Source organism: Amblyomma mixtum, chromosome 4, assembly GCF_055824585.1.
Source record: "Amblyomma mixtum isolate Tamu chromosome 4, ASM5582458v1, whole genome shotgun sequence".
Taxonomy (NCBI): domain Eukaryota; kingdom Metazoa; phylum Arthropoda; class Arachnida; order Ixodida; family Ixodidae; genus Amblyomma; species Amblyomma mixtum.
The window spans coordinates 114369744-114396904 of NC_143015.1; the positions used below are offsets into that span (position 1 = coordinate 114369744).

Consider the following 27161-nt stretch of genomic DNA (forward strand, 5'->3'; position numbering starts at 1 on the left):
TCGGACTTCACTCACTTAGTGGACACTAGCAAAATACGAGCTTGTACTCATCCTGCTTCCAGGAACTCATCCAGGAACTCTGAAGGACCCAAATTGCCGCGTAAAGATTAATTCGTACTATAAAAATTCAGGTCAAATTATATTCGGCCACGTCAGATTCTGTAAGTGCATTATCAACTCATAATACCCCAAAGGGCTCTGTCAGAATGCACGGCTGGTACAACGAGCCGAGATGTCCGAAATTTGACGAATGCATTTGCGTTCTTTAGGTTCTATCACAAGCACTGTAGGCATGCGATTGAGATCTCCCGACCTGCTTGGTTAAGTTAAATGTTCGTCGCAAGAAGCACTCTGCTACAAAGAGGAATTCGCCCAGGACTCCTCGAAACAATGCACCCGATTCTAAATGTACAGTGGATAAATTATCCAAGTTCATGTCAGGAAAATCTTCTCATTTTCATTTCGCAAGAACTCCTTCAAAAATTTACAGGACTGTACTTAAGACCGCTTAAGAGCGGAAATGCGAAGGCATTTCCCTGTCCTCTTTTTCTTTCTGAATTTCTTTGTTTTTGTCTTTAAACATTTTTGCTTTTTTTTATTTGTCTTCAGATCAATCACAGCGGCAACCCGCATTGGAGCAATGTGAAAGCAAAGCGTCCGCATACTATATCGATGCCATGGCTATTCTGACTTCCCAAGTGTTATATCGACGTGCATGGCTATTGCGACGTCTAGGTGTGTTTGGCATTTAATTATATATTACTCCACATCAACCGAATTTGGAATTTAGCGAGATTTCTTTCGACCACTACCTAATGCAGTCAACTTTTGTCCATATATCTTTTTAGAACGACATGAACGTGCAGGACAAAATTTGCCGACACTTTTTGACGACGCCTGCATAGCCATATATAATGCTCTCGATTAATAACAAGCTGAGCGCTCCCCGAGAGGGTTCAAGACATTAAATACGGCAGCACAGAAGACATCGAACCAATTGATAAGAGCTTTGCCAGCTGCGTCTGGAGGAGGGCTCCAGAATCAAAGGCATCTTGAAAGGAAATACTAATAACAGCGAAGTTTATTAAAAATACAGAAGTACGGCACAGCCTCGCATCCTCCACAGCACCAAAGGTCTTGCGTGCAAAGAGCGGAACACAGCCTGTAAGTGCAATCAGCAGGTTCCAAGAACTCAATTTTTTAAGCGGAATTCTGTTTTCGGTGGCAGAAAAGCAGCTTTGAACTTCGCCACAAGATGACCGCAAAGGCTAAGGAACCAGGAGCACAAGCCAGAAAATTATGTTCTCGCCCTTAGTTTCAAAATTGCACGCTCCCATCATCACACTCTACTTGTGGAGCCTGTGTGGTGCATGAATAAATAAACAGCACATACACGCATTAGCACGCTGTGGGAGCGTGTAGAGGAACAGCAGTCGCACCAGCGGTTTTGTACAGTGCTGCCGAGCCTACAGTAGAAGTACAGGTCTCCATCTCACCTCCCATACATTGCAGAGAACGGCGGGGCCCACCTAGTCTTCTCCACGCACATCACGCCTGGAAAAGCAGTGTCTCAGTCTGTTGTGGCCGTTGCCACAGCCCTGTTGTGGCTTCCAAGGAAGACACCGGCACTCTGAAGCAAAAGAGAAGAGAGGTCCATCACCTCTATATAGACAATACCAATGGGCTGCGCAAGGAAAAAATACCGTGGTGTTTCTATCGCTAAGCGGGGGTAGTCAAGCGAAAACTAGCGCAGTGAAAAGTCTCAAGTACATGAAGACGGCGTAAACACCAAGCATGAGATACAAATTTTTTATAAGATTTTCCAGGCGGTAGCGATGAAGATAAAAAGAAATAAGATCAACTAAATGGAGCCACGGTTCCAGGCTGCACCTTTCCTAGATCAACTGCACACTGATGAAAGTCACTTGGCTTGTGTTCACCCTGTTGCAGGGCCCCGCTGTAGATCCTTTGGCTTCAAGAAGTAATTGTCAACAAGAAATTTTTATATCACTTCTGAAATTGACTAGGTGCAAAGTTTACAACGCTGTGCACATGACGTATATTTCATGAAATGCAAAAACAGCTAACTGAAGTCGAACTCGCACACATTGAACTCGAATGAGAAAAATTTCGATAACTTTATTGTATTGTATTGGGTATCATGGCACATAAGCAACTCAGACCGTTATGCGTTAAACACAGGGTGCAATTTCAAAACTTGGGTGTCCGTATTGACAGTCCTTGTTAGGACAAGGACTCCGAAGAGCCCAACGAGTCAAACACCTCAGCTTTTTTCTCAGGCCTGAGAATATAAGAATTTAGAAAATGGCGGCAAGCTTATTAGTCCGTTCGTTTGGCGCGGAAACTATGCTGGCGTTTGTGGCGTCGGGTTTGTTGAGAACGATGTGCCGACGAACTAAGACTGCTAGCTGAGTCCCGCGCGTTTTCCATTATGCGCTATTGTGTCATACCGTCAAGGCGGAGCTTTAGTATTTCCTCCATTTTTTTTGTGCTAAATGTATAGGGGAGCAAAATATGCCAAGCTGTTTTCCGCAGTTGTGGTAAGAAAATGCTCTCCAGCGCCACTAATGAGGTACCGCTAGTCTCAAGTGAATGCATAACGGCCTTGAAGGGCTGCAGAGCGAAAAATAAAAATAATAAAATACTCCTCGAGTTCTTCAAGATCATGTCAATAGGCGAAACGAAAAGACACAAAAGTAAATGCAAAACGAAAAAGTAAAAAGCACCGACGAAAAGACAGATGCAATGATGTTTCGGCTCCCACACCGGAGACTTGTTCACAATGAAGGCGAAGCGGGCATTGTTGCCTTAAACGGCACTGGGAGGCAGCGGGGCACAAAATAAAAATAATAAAATACTCCTCGAGTTCTTCAAGATCATGTCAATAGGCGAAACGAAAAGACAAAAAAGTAAATGCAAAACGAAAAAGTAAAAAGCACCGACGAAAAGACAGATGCAATGATGTTTCGGCTCCCACACCGGAGACTTGTTCACAATGAAGGCGAAGCGGGCATTGTTGCCTTAAACGGCACTGGGAGGCAGCGGGGCACAAAATAAAAATAATAAAATACTCCTCGAGTTCTTCAAGATCATGTCAATAGGCGAAACGAAAAGACAAAAAAGTAAATGCAAAACGAAAAAGTAAAAAGCACCGACGAAAAGACAGATGCAATGATGTTTCGGCTCCCCCACGGGAGACTTGTTCACAATGAAGGCGAAGCGGGCATTGTTGCCTTAAAGGGGCTGCGAAACACTGCCTGGGCGAATACCAGCTATACTTCAGGTGGGTTCTTTATGTCACACAGATGCTGACTTCAAAAGAATTACAGGAATCGATGCACAGGAACGGGAGTTATTCAGTGAAGAAATTTCAAAATACAAGCAAACAAAACGCTGCCCTCAACTCGATTTTGGCGGGGCTTCCCACTCCTATTTCGCGCTCCCATTGACGGCACCTGGCGCAACCAATCAAAACAGCCAGCCAGAGCACGTCGCGGAAGTTTGTACTCCATGGTTGCCTGCTCTCTGTGAGACTGGCAGCGTTGTTTCTATGCCAGAGCGCCCCTGGTGGTGTATTTTTATTTTACTTGCTTTGCAGGGCTTTTATCTCTAAGACAAACAAATTGTTTTTGTTGATCTAATATAAAACGCAGACAGGTGACAAAATGTGTCTCTATTTATTCACACAATTTGCAGGATATTTACTGTTTGTCCGGTCATCAAGCTCGCGCCAGGTGATGTCATATCCGCTGCTAAAAACCCGCCACTGTGTGGCGACCATGAAGTTGTTTTTGGGAGGACATTAAAATATTAAAAAACGGAATGTACGCGGTATTACCGACGCTAATAGCACCATTATAACTCACTGTATGCAATCAACAGGCAAAACAGTTAACTAAGATTGTGTTTCTGGGCCCCTTTAAACGGCACTGGGAGGCAGCGGGGCACAAAATAAAAATAATAAAATACTCCTCGAGTTCTTCAAGATCATGTCAATAGGCGAAACGAAAAGACACAAAAGTAAATGCAAAACGAAAAAGTAAAAAGCACCGACGAAAAGACAGATGCAATGATGTTTCGGCTCCCACACGGGAGACTTGTTCACAATGAAGGCGAAGCGGGCATTGTTGCCTTAAACGGCACTGGGAGGCAGCGGGGCACAAAATAAAAATAATAAAATAACAAATGAAAACTATATTAAAGGAAATAATGAAATGGAATAAAACAAAAAGAAATAAAACAGCAAAAATGAAAATTAGAAACTTAAAGAAAAATCAAATAAACCAAAAAATAAAAAATTAGAAAAACAAATAAAAGTAAATCACAGCAGAAAAATGTGCAAAGAATTGCAGACAAGAAGAAGCTTTCATTCTGCATTGAGGTTCGTCAGGATTACGAAGAATGATAAGCAATAAGGTTAAAATCAGAGTAGTCTATCACAGAAGTTGAGCTGCAGGGTTTTACATTTGTCACTTCAGAAATAAAAAAAAAACAAATTTTTCTTATTTTTGATGTGAACTCTTCCACCTGTAAATCAACTTCTATAATAAATAGGACAATAATGTTATGCTTATTGCATATCTTATGTCAAGGAAAGCCAGTGGCATGCAGTTTAGCAAGCTGCCAGCAAGCAAAATGCCTTAATCCCTCTCTAAGAAGTTGTTGCATGACCTGGGTTTCCAGAGTGCACTTTTTCAGCACGCGTAGGCAGTCTGCGTGGATTATATTATTCTCAATGTTCTCTTGATGTGTATCTCCACATTGAACAGTGCAAGATTGGGCTGCGAAAATTTGTGCAGCAGCGCTTCCCCGGCCGCGGCGGCCGAATTTCGATGAAGGCGAAATTCTATAGAGGCCCATGTACTGTGCGATGTCAGTGCACGTTAAAGAACCCCAGGAAGTCGAAATTTCCGGAGCCCTTCACTACGGCGTCCCTCATAGCCTGAGTCGCTTTGGGACGTTAAACCGTAAGAAACCTAAACCTAAGCTTCCGGCATATGGCATAGAGGGTTTAGCGTCTCAAAGTGATATGGGCTAAAAGGGGCAGTGCAGGGCTCCAAATTAATTTAGGCTGTCTGGGGTTGACAAGTGGGCAATGACATCCAACAGTACACGCGCTCCTTTTTTTTTTGTTCCGCCTTCATCGAAACGCGGCCGCTGTTGCTGGGATCCAAACCGCGTCTGACTCAGCAGACGAGCGTCCTAACCACGGAGTCACCATGGTGGGGATAGTGTAAAATGGAGTGTACTTGTTATACTTTTATGCGAAGCATATTACTAGAGCTACACTACAGCCCGTCGCGCGCGGCGGTGGAGCTACCATTGACCTTCAGCGCGACCACGTGACACCACGTGACAACATGACGTCACAGCAGAGGAGAGATGGGCTGCCGGCTCGCGCGGTGGGCCGCGGCGGTGGAGGCTCCACATCAGAGGCGCAGCGGCTGACCACGTGACAACATGACGTCACAGCAGAGGAGAGATGGGCTGCCGGCTCGCGCGGTGGGCCGCGGCGGTGGAGGCTCCACATCAGAGGCGCAGCGGCTGACCACGTGACAACATGACGTCACAGCAGAGGAGAGATGGGCTGCCGGCTCGCGCGGTCGGCCGCGGCGGTGGAGGCTCCACATCAGAGGCGCTGCAGCTGACCACGTGACGCTACAGCAGCGGTGTAAAGCTGAGCTTGCCTCGCTCTCCGGGCACTTACGAGGCGGCCAGGTGTTGGGATGCCGCCTAGAAGCAGGGCTGATTTCAACGAGAAGCGAAAGCTTCAGTGTGCCACAGAGACCGATAAGAGCGGGATGAACGTCTGGCTAAGCGGCGTGCTCAATATGCGGCTCGGCGACAACGTTCTACAACAACTGAAGAACAAAGCGAGGAACTTTACCAAGCCTAGCCATCAATATGCTTCGCATCTGACTATACTCCGTCTCACAAGATGTTTGCAGCACTACGAAAGGTACAGCTCTCTCGTCCAATCAGGATGGCGCGCACTACATTAGTGTGTTCCTACGCGCCTGTGGTTCGATCCACCTGATATCCAGGTGGCTTCTTTCTACCTATAGCAGGTGGCACTTGATGTCTTTTTATTCTTTTTTTGGTTTGTTTTTGGACAGGCGGACGCCCGTTCCAAAGGGACCAGCCCCACTTTTTTTTTGTCGCAACCTGTTCTCATCAGTTCCTCTGTTGTTGCGTCGCAGTAAATTTCAGTAATCCTGTCATGTGCATATAAATTTATTTACTCCAGCGTGCCGAGGCAGCCGAGTGTCGATGGTAGCGAAATGCAAAACAAGCCCATGTGCTGCGCGAGAGGCAACGCACGTTAAACGGCCCGCGTTCAACAACACTCGGCCCGCGTTCAATGTCTCCGTTGTCCACTTGTAAAGCGTTCGCTCGCTCACCTGCGTGAGTTTTGCCGTCCTCTTGATGAGCGCATTTGTACTCCAACTGCCGCCGCACTCGACGCGAAGCGCTTCAAGAACATTTAAAGCCACCTGCTTCGCCTGCTTGGGGAAACAGCGCACTGTCGGTGTAGAGCACACAGGAGACACAACAGACTCGACCGACGCCATGTTGGAATGTGGCGACGCATCACTACCTCGCAGCAGGCCTCCGCAGAGCTTTGTCCGTACGGGCTTTGTCTGGTAATTTCACCAGTGATTGAAACACTCCCTACCATTTAAATATACCTGTCCAAATCATGTTTTTAGTTGCAATGCTTATGGTTTTGATTAATAGTCATACACTCCTCAAATATTCGAGGGAATATTTTCTGTGTTTCTGCAGCCCTGATTGGACGAGAGAGCTCTACCTTCCGTAGTGCTGCAAACATCTTGTGAGACGAAGTATAGGCTTAACCTTAGCTAAGCCTCAGCCATTTTTTTTCTTTTAGTTCAAGATATTCTCTATGAAGCGTTCCTCTGGGGGTCTAATTCCTCTGGGGTCTCCTCCGTGTGAACGTGCATGAGAGATCTACGCACAGTTTGGAGATGTTATACCAGAGAGAGAAGTGAGCTGTGCATGCGCGCCATACCTGGTTTTGGTGTTTCAATTAAATCCAACCCTTGACATATATCTTCAAATCTCATTATCAACGGTCTCACTACTCGTTTTGCCGCCGCAGTGGCTCAGTGGTTATGGTGCTCGGCTGCTGACCCGAAAGACGCGCATTGGATCCCGGCCTACCAGCCACTAAGGTGCTCGCCTACAGAGCCGGAGTATCCGGGTTCGAACCCGACGCCGAACCCCACCGCGGCGGCCGCGTTTCGATGGAAGCGGAACGCAAAAGACGCCTCTGTGCTGTGCACGTTAAGGTACCCATGTGGATGAAATTATTCCGGAGACTCCACTACACTCCACTACGGCCCCTCTTTCTTCCTTTCTCTTCTCACTCCCACGTACCTTCCTCCCTTCCCTTACGGCGCGGTTCAGGTGCCCACCAAGATATGTGAAACAGATACTGCGCCGTTTCCTTTCCTCAAAAACCAATTTACCAATTGTATCCCGGCCGCGACGGTCGCATTTCGATGAAGGCGAATTGCTAGGGCCCGTGTATTCGGGGATGGCCGTGCAAGGTATGAACCCGAGGCCCAGGTGGTCGAAATTGTATGCAGCCCTTCACCGCGGTGTCCCTATTGTCACTATATTGTCGCTTTGGGATATCAAACCCCTTAAAACCAAACCCAAGATCCTCGTGGTTCATTGCACAATATTATCCTGGAGGCGCGGTGGTTGACATAGAGTAATGGACATGCTCTAAAGAAAATCATAAAAGATGGTTTAGTCTATGGGGTTTAGATGTCTATACTCCTTTAATGTCTACAGTCTAGGAAACGAGCAGAGCCCTGCATTCCAAGGACACTGCGAGTCCGAAGCTTCTTGTTGTATGTCCAACAAATTCTAGTGTGACGTGCATGAGAACAACGTCTGATGAAGGAACAGTGCAGTGGTGGTGCCATGTTATTGACATTCCTCTTTTAAGAAAACCTCTAGATCATCAGTTCAAGTCCCGTGTTAAAATTTGGGTTGCTCTTCGACTCAGCCGAGCTATTCCCATGCAATGACAACATGTTTGCTTCACCAAATCGGAAGATGAAACATTCAGTGCAACCCTTCTCATACGTCCTTCTCATCCATTCCGACCCAGCTGATCAGCTTAAAACAGTCCCATCCTTAAAGGTGCACATCTGAAATCGTCTTTTCACCACGGGAGCTCGATCTACACTCTCAGAGCATTCTTATAAGCTGAGAATTTTCATCTTGTGCAGCTTATTTCGTAATTCAACTTGGAATAAACGTCCCAACTCCTGCCTTTTTTTGAACTCACCGTTGAAGGTAGGGGGAGTCAACGCGTGGAGTGCCTTTCAGGCGGTCGCATAGCGGCTTCGCTTTTGCTTTTTTGGTTTTGTTTTCTAGGTTTCGTGAACAAGTTTCAGTCACAAACTACATAGTCTCAAATTAGGACCATGGAAAGAAAAATACGCGTGGACTCTCCGCTTTCGCCGGTTGGGTGACTCCTATTTTCGGAGACGAGTTCAAAAAAAAAAAGTGTTCCGGCGGTAAAAAGACGATTTCAGGTTCCTCTTTAGCGCACCTTCAATCGAGAATTCCAAAAAATGCAGGGGGGCACTTTGTTGGCCTAAAGTGCGGTGAGGCGAAAGCCTTAACGCGGTGTTGCTGCTTGTGTCACTCATATGGTAAGATGTTAAAGGTGCACTGAAGAGGAATCTGAACTCGTCTTTTTGCCGCGGGAACGCAATCTACACGTTCCGAGCATTCTTAGAAACTGCGACTTAATGCCCTGTGTGGCCGATTTTCCTACTTAAATCGAATTAACATCCGGCTCCCGCCTTTTTTTTTAATTCTCCCTCGTACGGTGGGCGGAGTCGACCAACGCGTGGAGTGCCTTGCAGCCAGCTCCGTGGAGGCTTTGCTTTCGCTTTATTTTCTTTTTTAGGTTTTCGTGAATAAACAGTTTCATTCGCAAATAATATAGCCGCAAAAGAAGCCCGCAGAAATAAAAATACGCGCGTATTATTTGCTTCTACCGACTACTACGTATTACTCCGCCGATGGCAGAGCGGCAAGCCGCCGCGGGACTGGCTGAAAGGCACTCCACGCGTTGGTCGACTCCGCCCACCGTACGAGGGAGAATTAAAAAAAAAGGCGGGAGCCGGACGTTAATTCGATTTAATTAGGAAACTCAGCCACACAGGGCAATAACTCGAGGTTTCTAAGAATGCTCGGAACGTGCAGATTGAGTTCCCGTGGCAAAAAGACGAGTTCAGGTTCCTCTTCAGTGCACCTTTAAGCTTCACCTGTAAGTGTGAAACGCGACAGCGTCTCGCAACGCTGCCACGGAGACAATAGAACGCCATCGCCCGTTCGGTTCTGCGCCTTGCTCGTCGCTAAATTGGTTTTTGAGGAAAGGAAATGTATGTTTCGCATACCTCGGTGGACACCTCAACCTTGCTGTATCGGGAAGGGAGGAAGATGGGAGGGAACCAAGACACCGTATTCACTAGACGCGCCTTTGTTCATTCCAAACCATCTAGCTGGCATGGCGGAGTGGTTAGCATGCTCGTCTCGCACTCCGGAGACCAGGGTTTGATTCCCGGACTCGACCAATTTTCTATTCGGTTTTATTTATTTATCTGGCCTGACCATAAAGGTTTATTATGCTAATTGGGTTATTAAGCTGTTAATTAAAATCATTCCCATTTATTGGAGTATCACAATACGATCCCTTTATTTGGTTGCACGGTTACTAGCCAAAGTGCCATTGGCCCCGTTTGAATTTCGCGCACTGTGACGTCAAGACCGTTTCGACCAATTGAAAAGCGTGACATTTCTGTCGACAGCTCCTGCTTACAACGATGAGGCCTTAAAGGCTTCCGCCTTAAAATGCAACCAAGTACGGTTATTACACTCACCATTTTGCGGCATGTAGCTCGAAAGCTTCCTCGTGCCTGGAGCAGGCCGCATTAGTTTCCTCGTCCAGCGCGGACGGGCTCGCTTCCCGGCAAGCTCTCTTGCCGGCGCCGCATCCAATACGCCGTTGCTTCCTGCGAAGACCATGCATGCACACGTTAGTGGGCACAAAAAGCACTGTACAGACGGGGGTTACCTACAGTCATTCAACAAAAAGAAAAGTTCGCTGTGGCTTAGCCTGGTTAAGCCCGGTAATTGCGAAAGCAATATCCGTACCTACGCCATGGTACAGCTGGTAGTGTAGCTGGTGGTGGTGCTTGTGGTTATACAATCCAAACCAATCCAATCCATTCCAATGCAATCCAATCCAATTAAATCCACTCCAATCCAATCTAATCTACTCCTATCCAATCCAATGTAATCTACTCTAATCTAATGTAATCCAATACCAATCCAATCAAATCCAGTCCAGTTCAATCCAATCTAATCTAATCCAATCTAATGCAATCAAGGTCAAATGAAGGTCAATGGCGGTCACCGCCGCGGCACGGCAAAGGCGTGAAAGTGCAAGTAGTATTGCTTTCGCAATAAAAAGTGCCGCTGATTATGTCAATGCATTCCCCAGACTATGAACTTCTTAACCGTGTCATCTATCTCACATTTCGTTGACAGTTTTAATGCCGTTTGGTACTTTTAGTGCCGTTTCGTCGCCTACCACCTGGTCTCCGGCGTCTTTGGCATTAAAGGCGCCCATTAGTACAGTGTACTGTGATTTTACTTTTTTCATTGCCGACTCAACGTCTCTATAGAAATCTTCAACGATCGCGTAATCATGACTGGATGTAGGCGCAAAGGCCTGCACCATCTTCAGCTTGTACCTCTTATTAAGCCTAATTACATATTTACGAGGAATTCAAAATCATTTTTATTGCCCCACTCGAACGAAAACGATGCGATTTTTCCTTGACGCATGTATAGAGCGCCGCGTTTTTGAAAGCCTTGCTTTAGTTTGGGTGATAATTTGCATATTTATTGCGTCACACTTTCCACCTTTGCGGGGCAACGTGAATGGCTCTAAATGTATCTTCTATGACTTGTACATTTTCATCGTATGTGCTACACGTTTATAGACTTCATATATGGCGAACGTCCTCGGACAAAACTAAACAATCTAAGCAAGCTAAACAAGCTAGATTTGAGCACTTCGCTTCACCAGTGTTTCTACACTCAAAAACGTAATATCTCCCGATCTGCGTGAAATGCACGTATTCGTGCCATCGATTAAGCATTGATTAAGTAATGATTGGCATATGCCCATATAAGGCACGTAACCGAAACGCGGACACATCTGCCGACACGGCTGCTAACGATAGTATGAGGCATTAAAGGCTTTCTCCTTAAAATATGCATGAGGTACATTTGGTGCATAAGCTTTCTCCCGCTTTTACGGGCCCGTTGAGTGTGCACGCAGAAGTTCAGACGGTGATTTCAGCAATTCCTATTGGTTGCTGTTCGGCATTCGAATAGGCTGTGGTGCAACAGTTCTATCAAAGCAACACTTCATGTTGCGACATTTAGCAGCAAATAGAATCTCTAAAATAAGGTGGCTGCACTCATGGTGCTAGACTACCAAGTATCCTTCACTCACGTCACATCTTTCAAGTCCAACCTTCGCACTTCCACTTCTGTGGATATCAGGACCTTCAACTCCCCATCTTGAAACTCATGAATTGCTTGTTCCCGGTCTCTCTGTCCTCTGCAAAGTCGCATGCACACACAAAATGAGTGTAACAGCACTTTCTTGCAGCGATGAGTATAATGTCGCAGCAAGGTATACTGGAAGAGAGACAGGCAGGCGTGCACAGGACATTAACTAGTTGTTCATTTGGGTTAATTATATGCCTTCAAGCTAGGAAGCTTGGCAACAGCAATAGTAACTAATAAATTTGGCAGTCACGGGCTAAGAGTAACCAACCCTATTGACTATGCTCCATTTAAACGTGGCCCAGAAAAGAAATGCATGCTGTTTTGAGTTCTGGATAGGCAAATAGGAGTGATTAAAAAGGAATGGAAAGGGAGTAATTAGTCCTCAACATCCCCCACAGCACAGCCGTATGGCCAAAAACGGTGGATCTTAAAACACGACAGCCTAGTGTCTAAATTTCCATACGCCGGCTAACTTGCTCTAGGTGGCAAATGATAAGGCTGTAAACATAGCTACGAAATGAGCACACAGGTAAAACACAACAGATCTCACGACAAACTACCGAAAAAAAAACGGTAACCACTAAGACTGTTGCATCCACCTCACCTGCCCTTGTGTACAGAACCACAGGTGATGCCCGCACAGACACAGATACTTGACCCTTTATCTTTCCGGAGTATCTGAAAGATAAAGAGTGCGTGAGTGCTCCATCTGTAACATTATCTCTTAGAGAAATGAAAATGCTACACAGTAGATAACGGTTCTGCGGATACGCACGTGCTTTTAAAGCGGTTTTACCTTTTTTAGTACTATGAGATTGTTGACATTGCGCATGTGCGCTGTTTTTTCGAGTGTGTTGTTTTCGTATGTGTATATTATGACATGCTTCTTTCTTCCTAATAAAAAATTCAGTTGTAAGTTCAGCGCTGTGTGTGTCTTGTCGCCTTCTCGGTCTGTGTGTGTTTGCGATGTTGAACCATCACTATGAATCTACATCAACTATCCCAATCTGCAGTTCTTCAATTTTTAGGCAATTTTTAGGACTTAAAATATCCTTTCATGCAAATAGCATTAGAAGCGTCATCACGGGAAACAAAACTGCACAATTTGTAATAAAATTTGCTGACTGGTCGAGACAGTGCTGACGTCACAGAGTTATCCGAGCGCCGGCTAGTCGACGGGGTGTGTGACGGCATAAATTACGCTTTATGGCAGAGCTTGTAGCTTGGCTGCCATCTGCGCTCGGATACAATGCAAAAATATCCAGACAGCTCCCTACATTAGGTTAAAATGGAACGAGTATCAACTCCTCATGTGTCTACCGTGGTTGAAAATTCCAGCAAGCTCAGGGGGGAGACCATGGAAGTATTTCGCTAAGATGGAGCAGGCAAAAACCATCATGATAACAGCTGCAGTAGCTCCAGGCATGAGATAACTGAAGTGATGATTAGGGAATTCAAGGTTGCCACAGGTGCATGCCATGCAAACCTTCGCTTCACACGTCGTGGTGACAGGAAAAAAGCTGATGAGCGGCCACTAAGCCGTGAACAGTATTCACTACCACTGAGACCAACAAAAAAGACAGCATCACATTTTTTTTTGTGGCAGAGCATTACCTATTACAGCAATGGTTTATGTGTTGATGGAGGTTTTAATGTCCCAAAGCAACCCGGGGTATGAGGGATGCCGTAGTGAAGGGCTCCGGAAATTTCGTTCACCGGGGGTTCTTTAACGTGCACTGAGAGCAACAAAAAAGACAGCTTCACGATTTTTTTTGCAGCAGAGCTTAACATTACCCATTAAAGCAATAGTTTATGGGTTGATGGAGGTTTTAATGTCGCAAAGCTACTCGGGGTATTAGGGACGCCGCACTTAAGCGCGCCGGAAATTTCATCCACCGGGGGTTCTTTAAAGTGCCCCGAGACCAACAAAAAAGAGCCATTACCTATTACAGCAATGGTTTATGGGTTGATGGAGGTTTTAATGTCCCAAAGCGACTCAGGCTATGACGGACACCTTTGTGAAGGGCTCTGGAAATTTCCTCCATCAGGGGTTCCTTAACGCGCATTGACATAGGCAACAAGCACCCTGTTGGCATACCTCAAACGTTTCTGCCAGAAAAAAAAGAACAAACTGTTCTTTTCTGTGGCACATAGGGAATGCAAGGCAGAGGCAGCTTGAATGCGTGAAGGGAAAAGGAGGCGGCAGCGTCTTTGGAAGCTTAATAAGGTAGCTCTATAAGTTGAAGCACGCACTCGTATTAAGCTGTGCTCCTTTAGAAGCAGTGATGAATCATCAAGTAGCTGTACAGTATGCTTATCCGACTACTTCCTAAACAAAACTACATATTCACCGGGCGGCGCAAGTTAGGAAGTGATCATTTCGTATTCAGGCTTGTGTTGAGACCACAGTAAGGAATATACTGCGGAATCACGTTCGCCTAGACGCATTTTACTGCTGCTAGGTTCAACCCAGGTACATTTTACTGTTCCTAGGTTCAACCTCTTTAGAGCTGCATTTTGCTTTTCAAGACCTGCATTTCACTTTTCTCTGCTAGTACGGCCATCAATGTTTGGCATTATACTCGTACGGAAAACAGCAAGAAATTTCTAGAAGATTCGCCTTCAGTAAAGTTCTGTTTCCACAACAGAGTCCACGTACTATGCTAAACAAACTTCCCTGCATAACTGCAGTGACTGAATGATCACACAAACCTTTTACCTTCAAGATAATAAACTGCAGCCTTTCAGGACAAAGGTCAACATCAAGTGCGAGAAAACACGAGAATCCCTCATCTCTGCGTTTGTTATGACTGAGCATTCGCTTGGCCCACGCCACTTCCATTTTTGGCAGATACATAAGAACCTCCATCCACCGATCTTGTGCCCGTTCAGACGTTTGACGAACACTGCTATGATTTCTACAAGTTCGCAATAACCGTTACACAGCTGCCCCCACCTACGACCTTCCGCGATATAGCATGAGGAGGTCTTTTTAAGGCGAAAGCCTTTAATAACTCATGCTGTCGTCCGTTAACAAAGCGTGTCACACATGTGTAACTCCAGAACTAAAAAAAGATTAAAGAAAACCAATGATTGCTTAAGATAGAGGAGGAAAAATGAACTAAGCCAAGTTTGATGACTGTAGGTTAATTATAGGCAAAAATGTCGAAACTGCGTCGAAATAGAGCGGACGTCGATATAGTCACGGGAACGGTATAACGTGTCATCCACCGGAAGTCGTCACAGCCTAGTGAAAAGTTTCATAGAATGGTCGGAGAAACGTCGGCTTTGTGTCAAATTGCATGTAAAAATTCGTAATTAAGCGTAATTAACATTTAAGATCCCCGAAAGATGTATAATTTGAATGTTGACATAGCCACAGGAACGGTGTGACGTCACATCCACCGGAAGTCGTCACGGCATAGTGTCCTCGGCTTTCGCCTCTCAATTATTTAGTTGCTGAAGTGTCCACGCAATTTTTTTTTCGCTTTAGTTGCCAAAGTGTCCTTGCAATTTTTTTTGCGCTTAGAAGCGAAAAAGTGCGAGTCATACCTCAAGCCTGAGGATGTGGCAGGCTCCTCCGAAATCTTGCGCCGTGCCACAGCATTCGATGAACGCCGATTGGTGGTAGGATGTGCAGCGTGCAGCCATGATCGCCTGGCACCGCTGCTCGCTGCCGCCATCTTGTGCCGCTACGATGAGCAGTCTGAGGGACAAGATGGAGATGAAAAGTAATTTATCCGGTAAAATGAATGACACACTGAATTTGCACGTGGGCTACCAGCTGCGCAGTACTGGAGCACTGCGCATATATTTAGACCACCTGTGTAGTATAGGTGGCGCTGCATGACATGCCGCGCCATATATGCTCTCTCATCAAGCCTCCTGGAGGAGAGCAATATAGCAAGCGTCAATAAAGGCTCGAGAGCAGTTTTCCCGCCACGGTAACAATGGTGTGACGTGTGTTCACTACAACCTGGAATGGTGCATACCGACAATAACAGCGGACGCGCTTCCTCCACATTTCGCCTGCACCGAAATGGGGCCACCACGCCCTCACCGGGATGCATTACAGCTGGGTAAAAGAGTCGAATAGCACCACACAGAAAGGATTCAATCATAGCTACACTACCTACCATTCATTACTACTTCCTATGAACAAATTATGTTTCCAAGCCAAAGTAGCTAACAGGGCTATATCCCTCCACCCGCCTTCACCTGTGTGTGTGATTTAGGTTGTGGACTGACATGCCTCACGCCATTAGGGACGCCGCAGTGAAGGGCTCCTGAAATTTCGACTACCTGGGGCTCTATAACGTACACTGACATCGCACAGTACACGGGCCACTAGGATTTCACCTCCATCGAAATTCGACCGCCGGGGCCGGGATCGAACCGGCGTCTTTCAGGTCAGCAGCCGAGCACCATAAGCACTGAGCCACCGCGGCGGCTGATTTAAGATAATCCTCAGCCGTTTTTCGGTTGACATTAAATATGAAATACAACGCTCTTATGGCCACGTGCCTCTATGCAGAACATGTCGGAGCAAAGACAACCTCGAACTGCAGTTTATGATTTAGCTACTACAGCAGGCTGGATTATTTATTGGTGCGTTCCATGCGGCGAGCCCGCAATTGAGGATCTTGCCTTCTTTACGGAAGGTTCTTGGTCGAAAGCCGGCAGCTATGGACCCTGCTTGCACGAATTACCAAATAGGCCTAGCTTGCAAATAGGCACGATCACACGGAGCAAATAAGCCTAGCCTTATTCGCTGTCTAGGACTTTCCCCGGATTTCAGGAAAGGAAATGTGCCTTCCCGGTGTGCACCTGCATGCGAGAAAACACAAACACTAGCTAGGAACTGCAGCATTTAGTGGGTGATCGTATTTTTGCTGTCCCTCCGGCGAAGTGGGTGTCTTCACCCACCACCCGCAAAGTGAGTCACTTATGCGCCTTTTCTTTCCTCGAAGACAGGCAAGTGGTTAGACCACCGATAAGATTAGGCAGCATACTAGTCATTTCCGATGTGCAAGCCAGTCCTGGGGAGGATTGCACTAAAGAAAAATCTGCCTCGCCCGTAATCGAGAGTAGAATAAGCATGAAATGTTTACGGGCATAACACATTAGTTGTAGATGGTACTAGTCAAAATCTTGAAATGGGTCTAGTGTTCACCACACCACACTCTTCTTGTTGCGTCGATGCAATCGCCTGCAATAGTGCGGGCTTAGGTAGGCAGCCGCGAACCGTTGCGGCCTGGTCGCTTTCGGGAGCGGCCGCATAATCATGGCGTTGTCGGCAGCGGCGAGCAGTCTTCTGCTATGGCGTATCACTCGCAAAGCGATCGCTTTCCGCAATACGCTTCCTCCCTCCCCTTCATCAGGCTCCATTGCTCGGCTTTGACGGTGGCGGCATTGAGATGCAGGACGATGCAGAAGCGTACGCGGACACGACGAGACGCAGGCCTGACAAGAATGTATAAGCAGCGCGTTCTAATACTCCGCGGTCGTGTATACATCTGCCTGCCAAAGGGGCAAACGTCATGAGCTGAAGACCCAGCGGCCGGTCTTTTACATGCGTGAGTGTGGGACCGCAGCGCCATCCTTGAGGACGGCGAGGAAGCGGCCCCCCATAGACCTCTCTCGTAGAGTCTGGTTAAATCTCGTGTGGTGCCCGGATGCTCTCGTTTCAGTGCCCGGATGATCTCGTTTCAGTGCCCGGGTGTTGGCTCTCGGTCTCGGCGTGACGTCACTACACTGCCGACAACGGGAGCTAAAAGCATTGCATGCTTAAAAAATTGCAGGACGCTTTTAAGCTTCACCTTTAGGAGTGGAACGCGACAGTGAAACCCGACACCGCGTTGCAGCGCTGCCAGGGAGTCCAGGGAACACGTCATCGCTTGTTCCGCGTAACGTCTTGTACGTTGGTACCATTGAACGCAACGCACTTTTGGGGAAAGGAAATGACGCAGTAATAGTTTCATATCTCGGTGGACACCCCAACCACACTAGAAGGAAAAGGAGGAAGGTGGTAGCGAAAGAAGTGCCCTAATGAAGGAAATAAAACTTGGATTTGAGGCAAGGAAACGACGCAATGACGCATTAACTGCCTCACATATCGGCGGACACCCGCAGCCCCCAATTATTTGTCGCCGGTTCGAATTCCGCCGCAAGCTAGGCTCTGCGTGAAACCCTGAATCGTTTGACACCATCCGGAACATTCTGCAGCAAACGGTTGGCATGATATGGTTTTTTTCCGACGCGCGGCACCGACTACTACTACTACTACACCGGCGGCTTTTCGACCCAACAAGCTGTATGCACTGTCTCTGAATAAGCCGCTTTCGATCGAGGCGAAACGTAAGAAGGGCCCGTGTGCAGTGCTATGCAATTAGTGCATGTTAAAGGTCCCCAGGTGGTAGAAATTACTACTACCTCCCCTACAGCACCTCTTCCTCTTTTCTTTCAATCCCTCTTTTATCCCTTCTAGAACACCAGGTGGTCGAAATTTCCGGAGCCCTTCACTACGGCGTCCCTCATGGCTTTAGTCGCTTTGGGACGTTAAACCGCAATAAACCAATAAACCAAATCTTTTATCACTTCCCTTATGAAGCGGTTCAGACGTCCACCGAGATATGCGAGTCGGTTGCCGATTCCTTCAATTTTAATTTTCTCATTTATTCACATGTTTTAGGTCTCTCAATCGGTTTTGAGAAAAGTAAATGCGCATAGCTGGTCCACTTTGTCGGTGGACGCCTCAACCGCGCCACGAACATCCAAGCTTTTAGACGTCGTTCGTGGTGCGCTTGAGGTGTCCACCGACAAAGCGAACCAGCTATGCGCTTTTCCTTTTCTCAAAGCCGAGAAAGGTTTTAGGCCATGATAAGGCATTCGAGCAAGCCGGCCCGGGTGCCACACGCGCATTGCGTTTGCTTCGTCCGCGAGCGCTTACGAGGATGCGGCGGCCCTTGCCTCCTCTCCTCGCGTGCGCTGGCCGCTCGTTTGCGCCCCGCGTCCTTCGGCCAAGCTGCTGCACGACGCTGTTACTCCGTGCGACTGACGCGAGCTTCATCCACACGTGGCAATTTCGGGACCAGGGCAAAATTGAAGAAAATTTTCCGAAGCCGACAGAAACGCTCTAACGCACTGCCTAGCGACCATAGGTAGAAAGTGAGGCCTCAGGGCTATACGACTCCAACAACCACAGCTGACCTCAAAACACAAACGCTCTTCCTCTGCGGACGCCACGTGAGTTCGGTTGATGGGGGGGGGGGGGGGGGTTAACGTCCCAAAGCGACTCAGGCTATGAGGGACGCCGCATTGGAGAACAGTAGCGGACGCCTTTTGCATTCGGCTTTCAAAGTCAAAATTGAAGCCGGTTCGTTCAACTGAACTCAATGAACGCGCTAACCGCTGAGCCACTAAGGCGGGTCAACGTTTCGTCGCTGTCGGTATCGTTACAGGTCCAACCAGATGGTGTAAGCCTCGTCTGCCTGTCGCCGCGGTGGCTCAGTGGTTATGGCGCTCGGCTGCTGGCCCGAAAGACCCGTGTTCGATCCCGGACGCGGCAGTGGAATTTCGATGAAGAGGCCCGTGTATACATACGTACTGTGCAACGTCAGTGCATGTTATAAAAACCCAGGCGGTCAAATTTGCGGAGCCCTTCACTACGGCGTCCCTCAACCTTAGTCGCTTCGGAACGTTAGAGCCCCCATAAACCACAAAACCTGGTCTCTCAAAGTTATTGCAGGTAGCGACCAAACCAGAGAGAATCAACGAACGCAACTCAATATGTCTCACTTTACAGCGTTCTTATCCGTGTGTGCCCGGCGTGGCCCAGACGCGGGGCCGCTCGCTGCGTGTGGCTCCTAACACAGTCTACGAAAGCTCGAAAAAGAACATAAATCAAGAAGGCACGCAAGATTCAAGCCTCAAAACAGTGCGGAGTTGACGCCAGAGTATTGCGCAGGAGAAGAGAGAGTATTCTAAATTTTCCTGAAAAACTCAGCGCAAAGTAACTACGAACGCGTTCGTCTCTCAGGCGTTTCTAGAATGGAAGTTCGAAAACGTCAATAGTCGATCGAACATAGAAGATATTTAACTCACCACGGACCTTGACAAAAATCCCCCGGGAATATCGGATCCTATGGGGAAGGATGTCCAAGAATCTTTTGTTCCGGAGGCGAGGAACGCCAAAGCTCCACTTGACGCTAGAGGGTATCTGCCAGCGACGAACGCGAATGTCGCTTGTGCCGGTAGAGGACGGAAAACTGGTCCCAGGGTGGATTCGGTGAGCTCAAATAAACCGAGAAAAAAGCAAAGCTGCTGCATCCAAGGGGCTTCTGGGGACTTATACTGCCGCTCCCACCCAGCGTCCCCACAACAGCGACAAGCCGAATGGCGTTCTACGCACTTGCCGGGTGAACTCGTGCTCTTTTCGTCTCTTCCCGCTGCGAACGTTCCAAAAAGTTGAAATAGTGCATCGCCCATGGCTAAGTGCCGTAATCTCACCAATGCCATTGACACTAGGCAATCCAAACCTGGCGCAGAACACTTGAAGCGCTTAGTGGACGCGGCGTTTCATCGTGGTATACAGACGAAGGTGCCTACCTGCTATCTGGGACTGTTTGAGAAGAATGAATGGGGCACCGCCGAAGACACCTACCTCCGAAAAGCAACATCCGCTGCTGAATCCAATCGGCTGTACTCATCGGCGAAGGCTCCGCGACTCTTCGAACGCTTCGCATAATACTGCGAGACGCAGCAACAGTACGGGCACAGCACACCGTCCTCCACCCACGCCCGCACATTCTCTCCGGATTCATCCCCTTCGGTTCCCTTTTATAGCCACTGGGCACGTGAGCGGTAGTGATGATAATGATGGCCTGCTAACGCCACCTAGAGGGACCGCGCTGATGTGGTGTTACGTGTTGCGTCCCACGTACAGGACACAGCGACCGCGGCGGCCGCGTTTCGATGGCGGTGAAACGCAAAATGTACCCGTGTGCTGTTCGATGGCCGTGCAGGATGACGATCCCCAGGTCGAAATTATTCGGAGCCCTCTGCTACGGCACCTCTTTCTCTCATTAAATCCCAACTTCTCTTCCCTCAGGGTGTTGTTGAGGTCGCTGAGACGCGAAAGAATTAGTGCGTCTTTCATTTCCCGTTAACCAATCATTTTTTTAACACGACACACCAGTTTCGACACACCAGCCTTCCTTTGAACTGTCTGTACCGCTAGTCCTAGACGTCTTGACTATGCTGCACCCAGTACCGGTTTAGTTTGGTTTATGGGGTTTAACGTCCCAAAAGCGGCTCAGCCTATGAGAGACGCCGTAGTGAAGGGCTCCGGAAATTTCGACCACCTGGGGTTCTTTAACGTGCAATGACATCGTACAGTACACGGGCCTCTAGAATTTCGCCTTCGCACCCAGTACATTTGAGCCCTTCACTACGGCGTCCCTCACAGCCTGAGTTGCTTTGGGACCTCAAAACCTCGTAAACCAAACAAAACCTTTATTTTATTTTCTTCAGCAGGCACCAAACCCACAAGTGGACGGAAAGCAACCTGAGTTTTTTTTTCTTTTTTCCTGCAAAACGTCGCTCGAATCTACACCGCGGGGACGAGCGTCGAACAACAGTTCAGTGGCGCGCAGAACAACAGCTGATCCAAGGACACTCTTCTGTCTTTTGTCGTCCTATCTAATTCCTCTCCGCCGAGTACGATTGCTTCAAATCGCTAGACGCAGCATACCTGTCGGGCAAATCAAACCAGTGAGACCCACACACATATCAGGAACTCCCATTTGTCACCCACTCCCTTGCTCCATATAAAGTTTTCATCATCACCATCAAGCGTTTCTTCGGGAGACAAAAGCACGGCCAAGTTCAAAGAAAGGTCGCCACTTCTAACACCAATTACGGCGACAGCATCAGGAGCATGCAGTGCTCAGTGTTGGCACCTAATCGGTATGCCTCAATGTTGGACGAACATAGAAATTTAAGATAATGAGATCTCTGATCTTGCTTATAGGTGCTTATGTCTTGCGGATTTGATTTGATTTATTGGGGTTTAACGTCCCAAAGCGACTCAGACTATGAGAGACGCCGTAGTGAAGGGCTCCAGAAATTTCGACCAACCGGGGTTCTTTAACGTGCGCTGACATCGCACAGTACACGGGCCTGTAGAATTTCGCGTCTATCGAAATTTAGCCTCCGCGGCCGGGATCGAACCCGAGTCTTTCGGGCCAGCAGCCGAGTGCTGTTACAGAGCCACCTCGGCTGTGCAGCTAAACTGCGACCAGCGTTTTGAGGTAAAGCCCTCCAGAAGAATTATGGCGCCCGCTCGGCCTTCTCCCCAAGCACCTACTACGCTCGTGTCATGGGAGTACGGCCTAGATAGAAGGCCTTAGTACTGCTACTGTGAAGGCAGGAGGTGGAGGTGTACCTATACCTCGTTTGGCATTCTAGCAGCGTTCGCACAGTGTCCGCAGCTCGGCTAAGCCTGTGGCGTCAAACTGCTGTACAGCGACACAAGACTGCGTTATTATGCACAACGATGATGCACTTAGATATTCTGAAGCTACAGTTCACGCGAATTTCCCCATCTGTCGTCCACAGGCGGCAATGAAATTTATAGTGCGGCCGTTAGCGGTAGCTCAGTGGTTATGGCTCTCGGCTGCTGACCCGAAAGGCGCGGGCTCGGTCCCGGCAGCGGCTGTCGAATTTCGACGGAGGCGATATTCTATAAGCCCGTGTACAGTGCGATGTCAGTGCATGTTAAAGAACGCCAGGTGGTTGAAATTTCCGGAGCCCTTCACTACGGCGTCCCTCATAGCCTGAGTCGCTTCGGGACGTTAAACACCCATAAACCCAAACACATACGGACAAACTGACAGCATGTAAGAACGATGTTGTGTGGTGTCGCTAAACAGCGTTGACGCGGATCAGCTGAAATATTTTTCAAAAGACAGACTATACTCAAAGCGCTTCAACTCGCAGGAACGCTACAGCGGCGCCTTGCTTCATTTACCAGCTTTTCAAACCGTCGTTGGTTTCCTCCACGAGCAGTTCCTAACGGCGCGCACATCTTGACATTGCAAACCGCCCGTTTTCGTGACAGCGCGCTTCTTAAATTCGCATGTATTCTCTTTTTACTCAAGCGGGAGCTTGCTTTTTCATCACGATGACGTAGCCTACGTTACTGCGGCGAGCCCTCCGGCTTTGCACCTAGGCGGGGGTGATCATGGACACCGGAGATCCGAAGTACTTGGGTTCGAACCCAACCACGAAGGCTACGTTTCGATGGAGGCGCAAACGCAAAAGTCACCCTTGTGCTGTACGATGTCTGTGCACGTTAAAATCCCTGTGGTCCGGAGCCCTTCACTAAGGCACCCCTCTCGCTCTTCTTTCACTCTCACCTAGCTCCTTTCCCTCAGGTCCGGTTGATGTGTGCACCAAGATATGAGAGACTGAGCATTTCCTTTCCTCAAAAATGATTGGTAAGGTTTGGTTTATGGGGTTTAACGTCCCAAAGTGACTCAGGCTATGAGGGACGCCATAGTGAAGGGCTCCGGAAATTTCGACCATTTAACGTGCACTGAAATCGCGCAGTACACGGGCCTCTAGAATTTCTTCTGCAAAGAAATTCCGCCGCCGCGGCCGGGATGGAACCCGTAATCACAAGGAAAGGAGGCAGTGAACTCCGCATGCTGAATGCAGCGCGAGCGTTGCAGCGAAAGTTCCCTTGCGTTGCATCGAAGGACAGCAGCTACGCTGAATCAAACGCGAGCGTTGTACCAAAAGTCACGATCGTTGCATCGAGCGCTCACCAGCGTTTCACATTACCCAAACACACCTCCACCTTTCGTATGCCTTTCGTCTCTTTATAGTCCTCCCCGAGCCCGTAAGGATATTTTCGGTCCTCTTTTCCTCAAAGCCCAGCAGCTAGCGCAGGGACATCCCCTCCTCATCCTCGGTGACTTCAACGCGCATCACCGTGCTTGGGGCTACCACTACGACTCGGCTAAAGGCCGACGCCTTTGGAATGAGTGGCATACGCATCAGCTGACCCTCATCACGGACGTCTCCTACCCCACTAGGTACGGGCCTACACCGAGATACAACTCCGGATCTTGCCTTTACGACCTCCGCAGTTAAAGCTACTTGGTGCCACACTCACGAAAATTTCGGGAGTGATCACTTTGTGCTCGAGATTGTCATACATGAGCCCACCAGGCAATGTACGCGGAAGGCTCAGGTGATTAACTGGGACTCTTTCCGTATGCACAGAGAACAGCATGACAAACATCCCACTATCACTGACACCAAGGCGTGGACAACCGAAATTGTCAAACAAGTGGCCGACGCCACAAAAACTGTCGAGTTAGAGGACACAGTTCCCCACTGCGACCGCTACTACGCCCATCTATGGGAGCGCAAGAAGTCGCTCGAAGCTCTACTTGCCACTCCGAAATGGGACCGCGATATCCGACGTAGACTGGCGCGCGCACACACTAATATCGAGAACTATGCAATCGAACTCACTCGACAGAGCTGGCACAACATTTGTGACCAGATGAACAAGACTCCAAACACTCGTAACACGTGGAACCTCCTTCGACATTTACTCGACCCAGCTGGAGGCAAACTCCAAACACGCCAACAGCTCGAGCGAATCTTCCACCAGTATCCTGGCACGCCAGACGAGCTCAAACAAGAGCTTATAAATACATACATCCGCCCCGAACCAGCAACCAACCTCCCCTTCTATCAGGGCGCTGACAATCCCGGCCTAGACGCTCCAATCACTCTTGCGGAGGTCCGAGCAGAACTAAATCGCCTCAAGACGACTTCATCAGCCGGTCCCGACCGCATTTCAAATAAAATGCTCAGGAACCTGGACGACGCATCCATTCATGCTCTTACCGACTATCTTCAAGAATGTTGGGCCAGCGGTACCGTCCCTCAGGAGTGGAAATGCGCGAATCTAGTCCTCATCCCCAAGCCGGGAAAACCACCAACCTTGGCCAACCTCCGCCCCATCTCTCTCACGTCCTGCGTTGGGAAGCTGATGAAACACGTTATCCACACCAGACTCTTGAGATACCTCGAGGACAACCATCTACTACCAGACACAATGTTCGGCTTCCGCTCTCATTTAGCGGCCACGGACATTATGCTTATTCTCCATCATCAGGTGGTCATGAAACGTACACTAGACACGAAAGTCATCGTCGGCCTCGATGTTGCCAAGGCATTCGACAACGTCCTTCATGAAGCGATCCTTCAACAACTTCAGGCTCTCGGTGTCGGACATCGCACGTATGCGTACGTCCGAGATTTTCTCTCCGACCGCACAGTACAACTAAACACCCGCACGGGAGATCCTTCCATCATCTCTCCAGGAAACCGTGGCACGCCCCAGGGCTCCGTGCTTTCGCCGATGCTTTTTAACGTTGCACTAATAGGTCTTCCCAAGCTACTCGCCGACATCCCTCACCTGCACCACAGCATTTATGCTGACCACCTCACACTTTGGATCACGCACGGCAGTGACGGCCAGATAGAGGAGACTCTCCAGAACGCAATCAAACGGATCGGAGATTACCTCATGACAATTGGCCTCACCTGCTCGGCGACAAAGTCAGAGTATATAATCATCCCGTCCCCAGGACGACGCCCTCCAAAGATACATCCTGAGATCAACCTCCAGGTGCAAGGTAACCCGGTCCCTCGTACAGATCACATCAGGATCTTGGGCTTACACCTACAGGCCAACGGTAGCAACAACACCACGCTCCAACGCATCGACCAGTCGGTGGTACAGATCGGACGCCTCCTTAAGCGAGTTTCCAATAAGCATCTCGGTATGCAAGAGTCCAACCTCCTGCGCATCGTTCAAGCCTTCATCTGCTCCCGCATCACCTACTCTGCACCCTACCTACGTCTCACTCGTGCCGAAAGCGAACGGCTAGAGGCGTCACTCCGAAAAGCGTACAAGACGGCCTTGGGCCTTCCCATGTCCACCGCTACGCATAAGCTCATGGCTCTCGGAATCTCCAATACCGTGAGCGAACTTATTGAAGCAACCCTCACTGCCCAATACGAGCGGCTCTCACTCACACACACTGGCCGAGCGGCACTGCAGCAAGTTGGGATCTCCCCGCCGAGAGCGGCCCCAAGTTATGCTGAACTTACCCCGGAATATCGCCAAAATCTCCGCATCCCTCCCATTCCCAAACGGATGCACCCGGAACACCATGCCGAGAGACGGGCCGACCGTGCACGTCAATTCGAGAAACGCTTCAGCGGACGTCCGGACGTCACGTATACGGACGCCTCTTACCATCCCTCGAAGCCAGCGACGGTGGCGGTAGCTCTCGCCCCTCACCGCAGCTGGTACACAGCCTGCAGCATGCGCAATGCAGAAACAGTCACCGCAGCAGAGTAGGTTGCTATTGCGCTAGCGCTAGCTGACCCTAATACCAAAGTCGTCATCAGTGATTCTCAACAGGCTATCCGCAACTACGATGCTGGCCGTATCTCTTGCCAGGCGTTACACATTCTCTTTTCTACTGCACCCTCTTCCAACTCTCGCTTACTTCTTTGGGCCCCAGCCCACGAGTCGCTCAGCGGAAACGCACAGGCGCACACTCTCGCCCGAGATCTCAGCTGCCGAGCAGAGTGTATGATCGGCCTCCCTGCTTCCTCTGACACTAATATCTCACGCGCTTCTCTACTCACCACTTACACGGACATACTACAGCACTACCGGCTCGAAAGATGTCTCTATCCTTCCGCACACCGTGATCTAACAAGACGCGAGGCCGTCCAATGGCGCAAACTACAAACTGGCAGTTTTCCATACCCCCTCTTATACAGCAAGATCTTTCCGCAACAGATAGACCCCATGTGCAAACACTGCTCAACTCCAGCCACTCTCATACACATGGTGTGGACTTGTACACATTACAACACAAACAACCCAAACACCCCAGAGACGTGGGAGTCTCTCCTGCGTACTTCCGAGCCGGCAGACCAACGCCGGCTTATCCAGCGCGCGGTGGAGGCCGCGACATCCCAAGGGATCCCCGCCGACCTCCTCTAAGCCAGCGCAACCGGTCCTTAGACTGGTCCCCTGTTTTGGGAGCAATAAAATAAATCACCACCACCACCTTTCGTCTCTTACGCATGTCCACAACACGCTGAGTGAGCTGAGGGACGCACACCACATAGCCCAAATAGTTTTCCACTACCACTGGACTCCACATTCTAGCCTCACTCCAGCTGCGACCGATCGGTCCGCCTCCCATTAACTCCCGCAAGGTTTCGCAATACGTCAGGAACCATCTCAATATTCATCCCTATCTAAACAAATTTCCGACGATTACGTTACTTCCTAATGCGAAATTTGAGCGGAGCTCATCAGCTGTTTCAGCTTTTCGATAGAGGGAGGCAAAGAATTCAAGCAAGACATGTATGTATTTTTTCACTTATCCCTCCTT

General features: G+C 48.7%; 1 protein-coding gene and 1 pseudogene across 1 annotated transcript in view; one reads left to right on the top strand and one right to left on the bottom strand.

Moving 5' to 3' along the window:
* LOC149347960 (uncharacterized) overlaps positions 1-20477 on the bottom strand; it is a 46219-nt gene extending 25742 nt beyond the window's left edge. The window contains exons 1-5 of the mRNA XM_089587795.1: positions 20321-20477; positions 15211-15364; positions 12263-12336; positions 11600-11707; positions 9954-10085 (exon numbers count right to left, since the gene is read on the bottom strand). Of these exons, the coding sequence (XP_089443921.1) occupies positions 9954-10085; positions 11600-11707; positions 12263-12336; positions 15211-15309 (413 nt within the window). The 5' untranslated portion in view covers positions 15310-15364; positions 20321-20477. The remainder of the gene's footprint in view (positions 1-9953; positions 10086-11599; positions 11708-12262; positions 12337-15210; positions 15365-20320) is intronic.
* A 4124-nt stretch (positions 20478-24601) lies between these two features.
* On the top strand, positions 24602-26825 carry LOC149347961 (uncharacterized; annotated as a pseudogene).
* Positions 26826-27161: the final 336 nt, after the last annotated feature.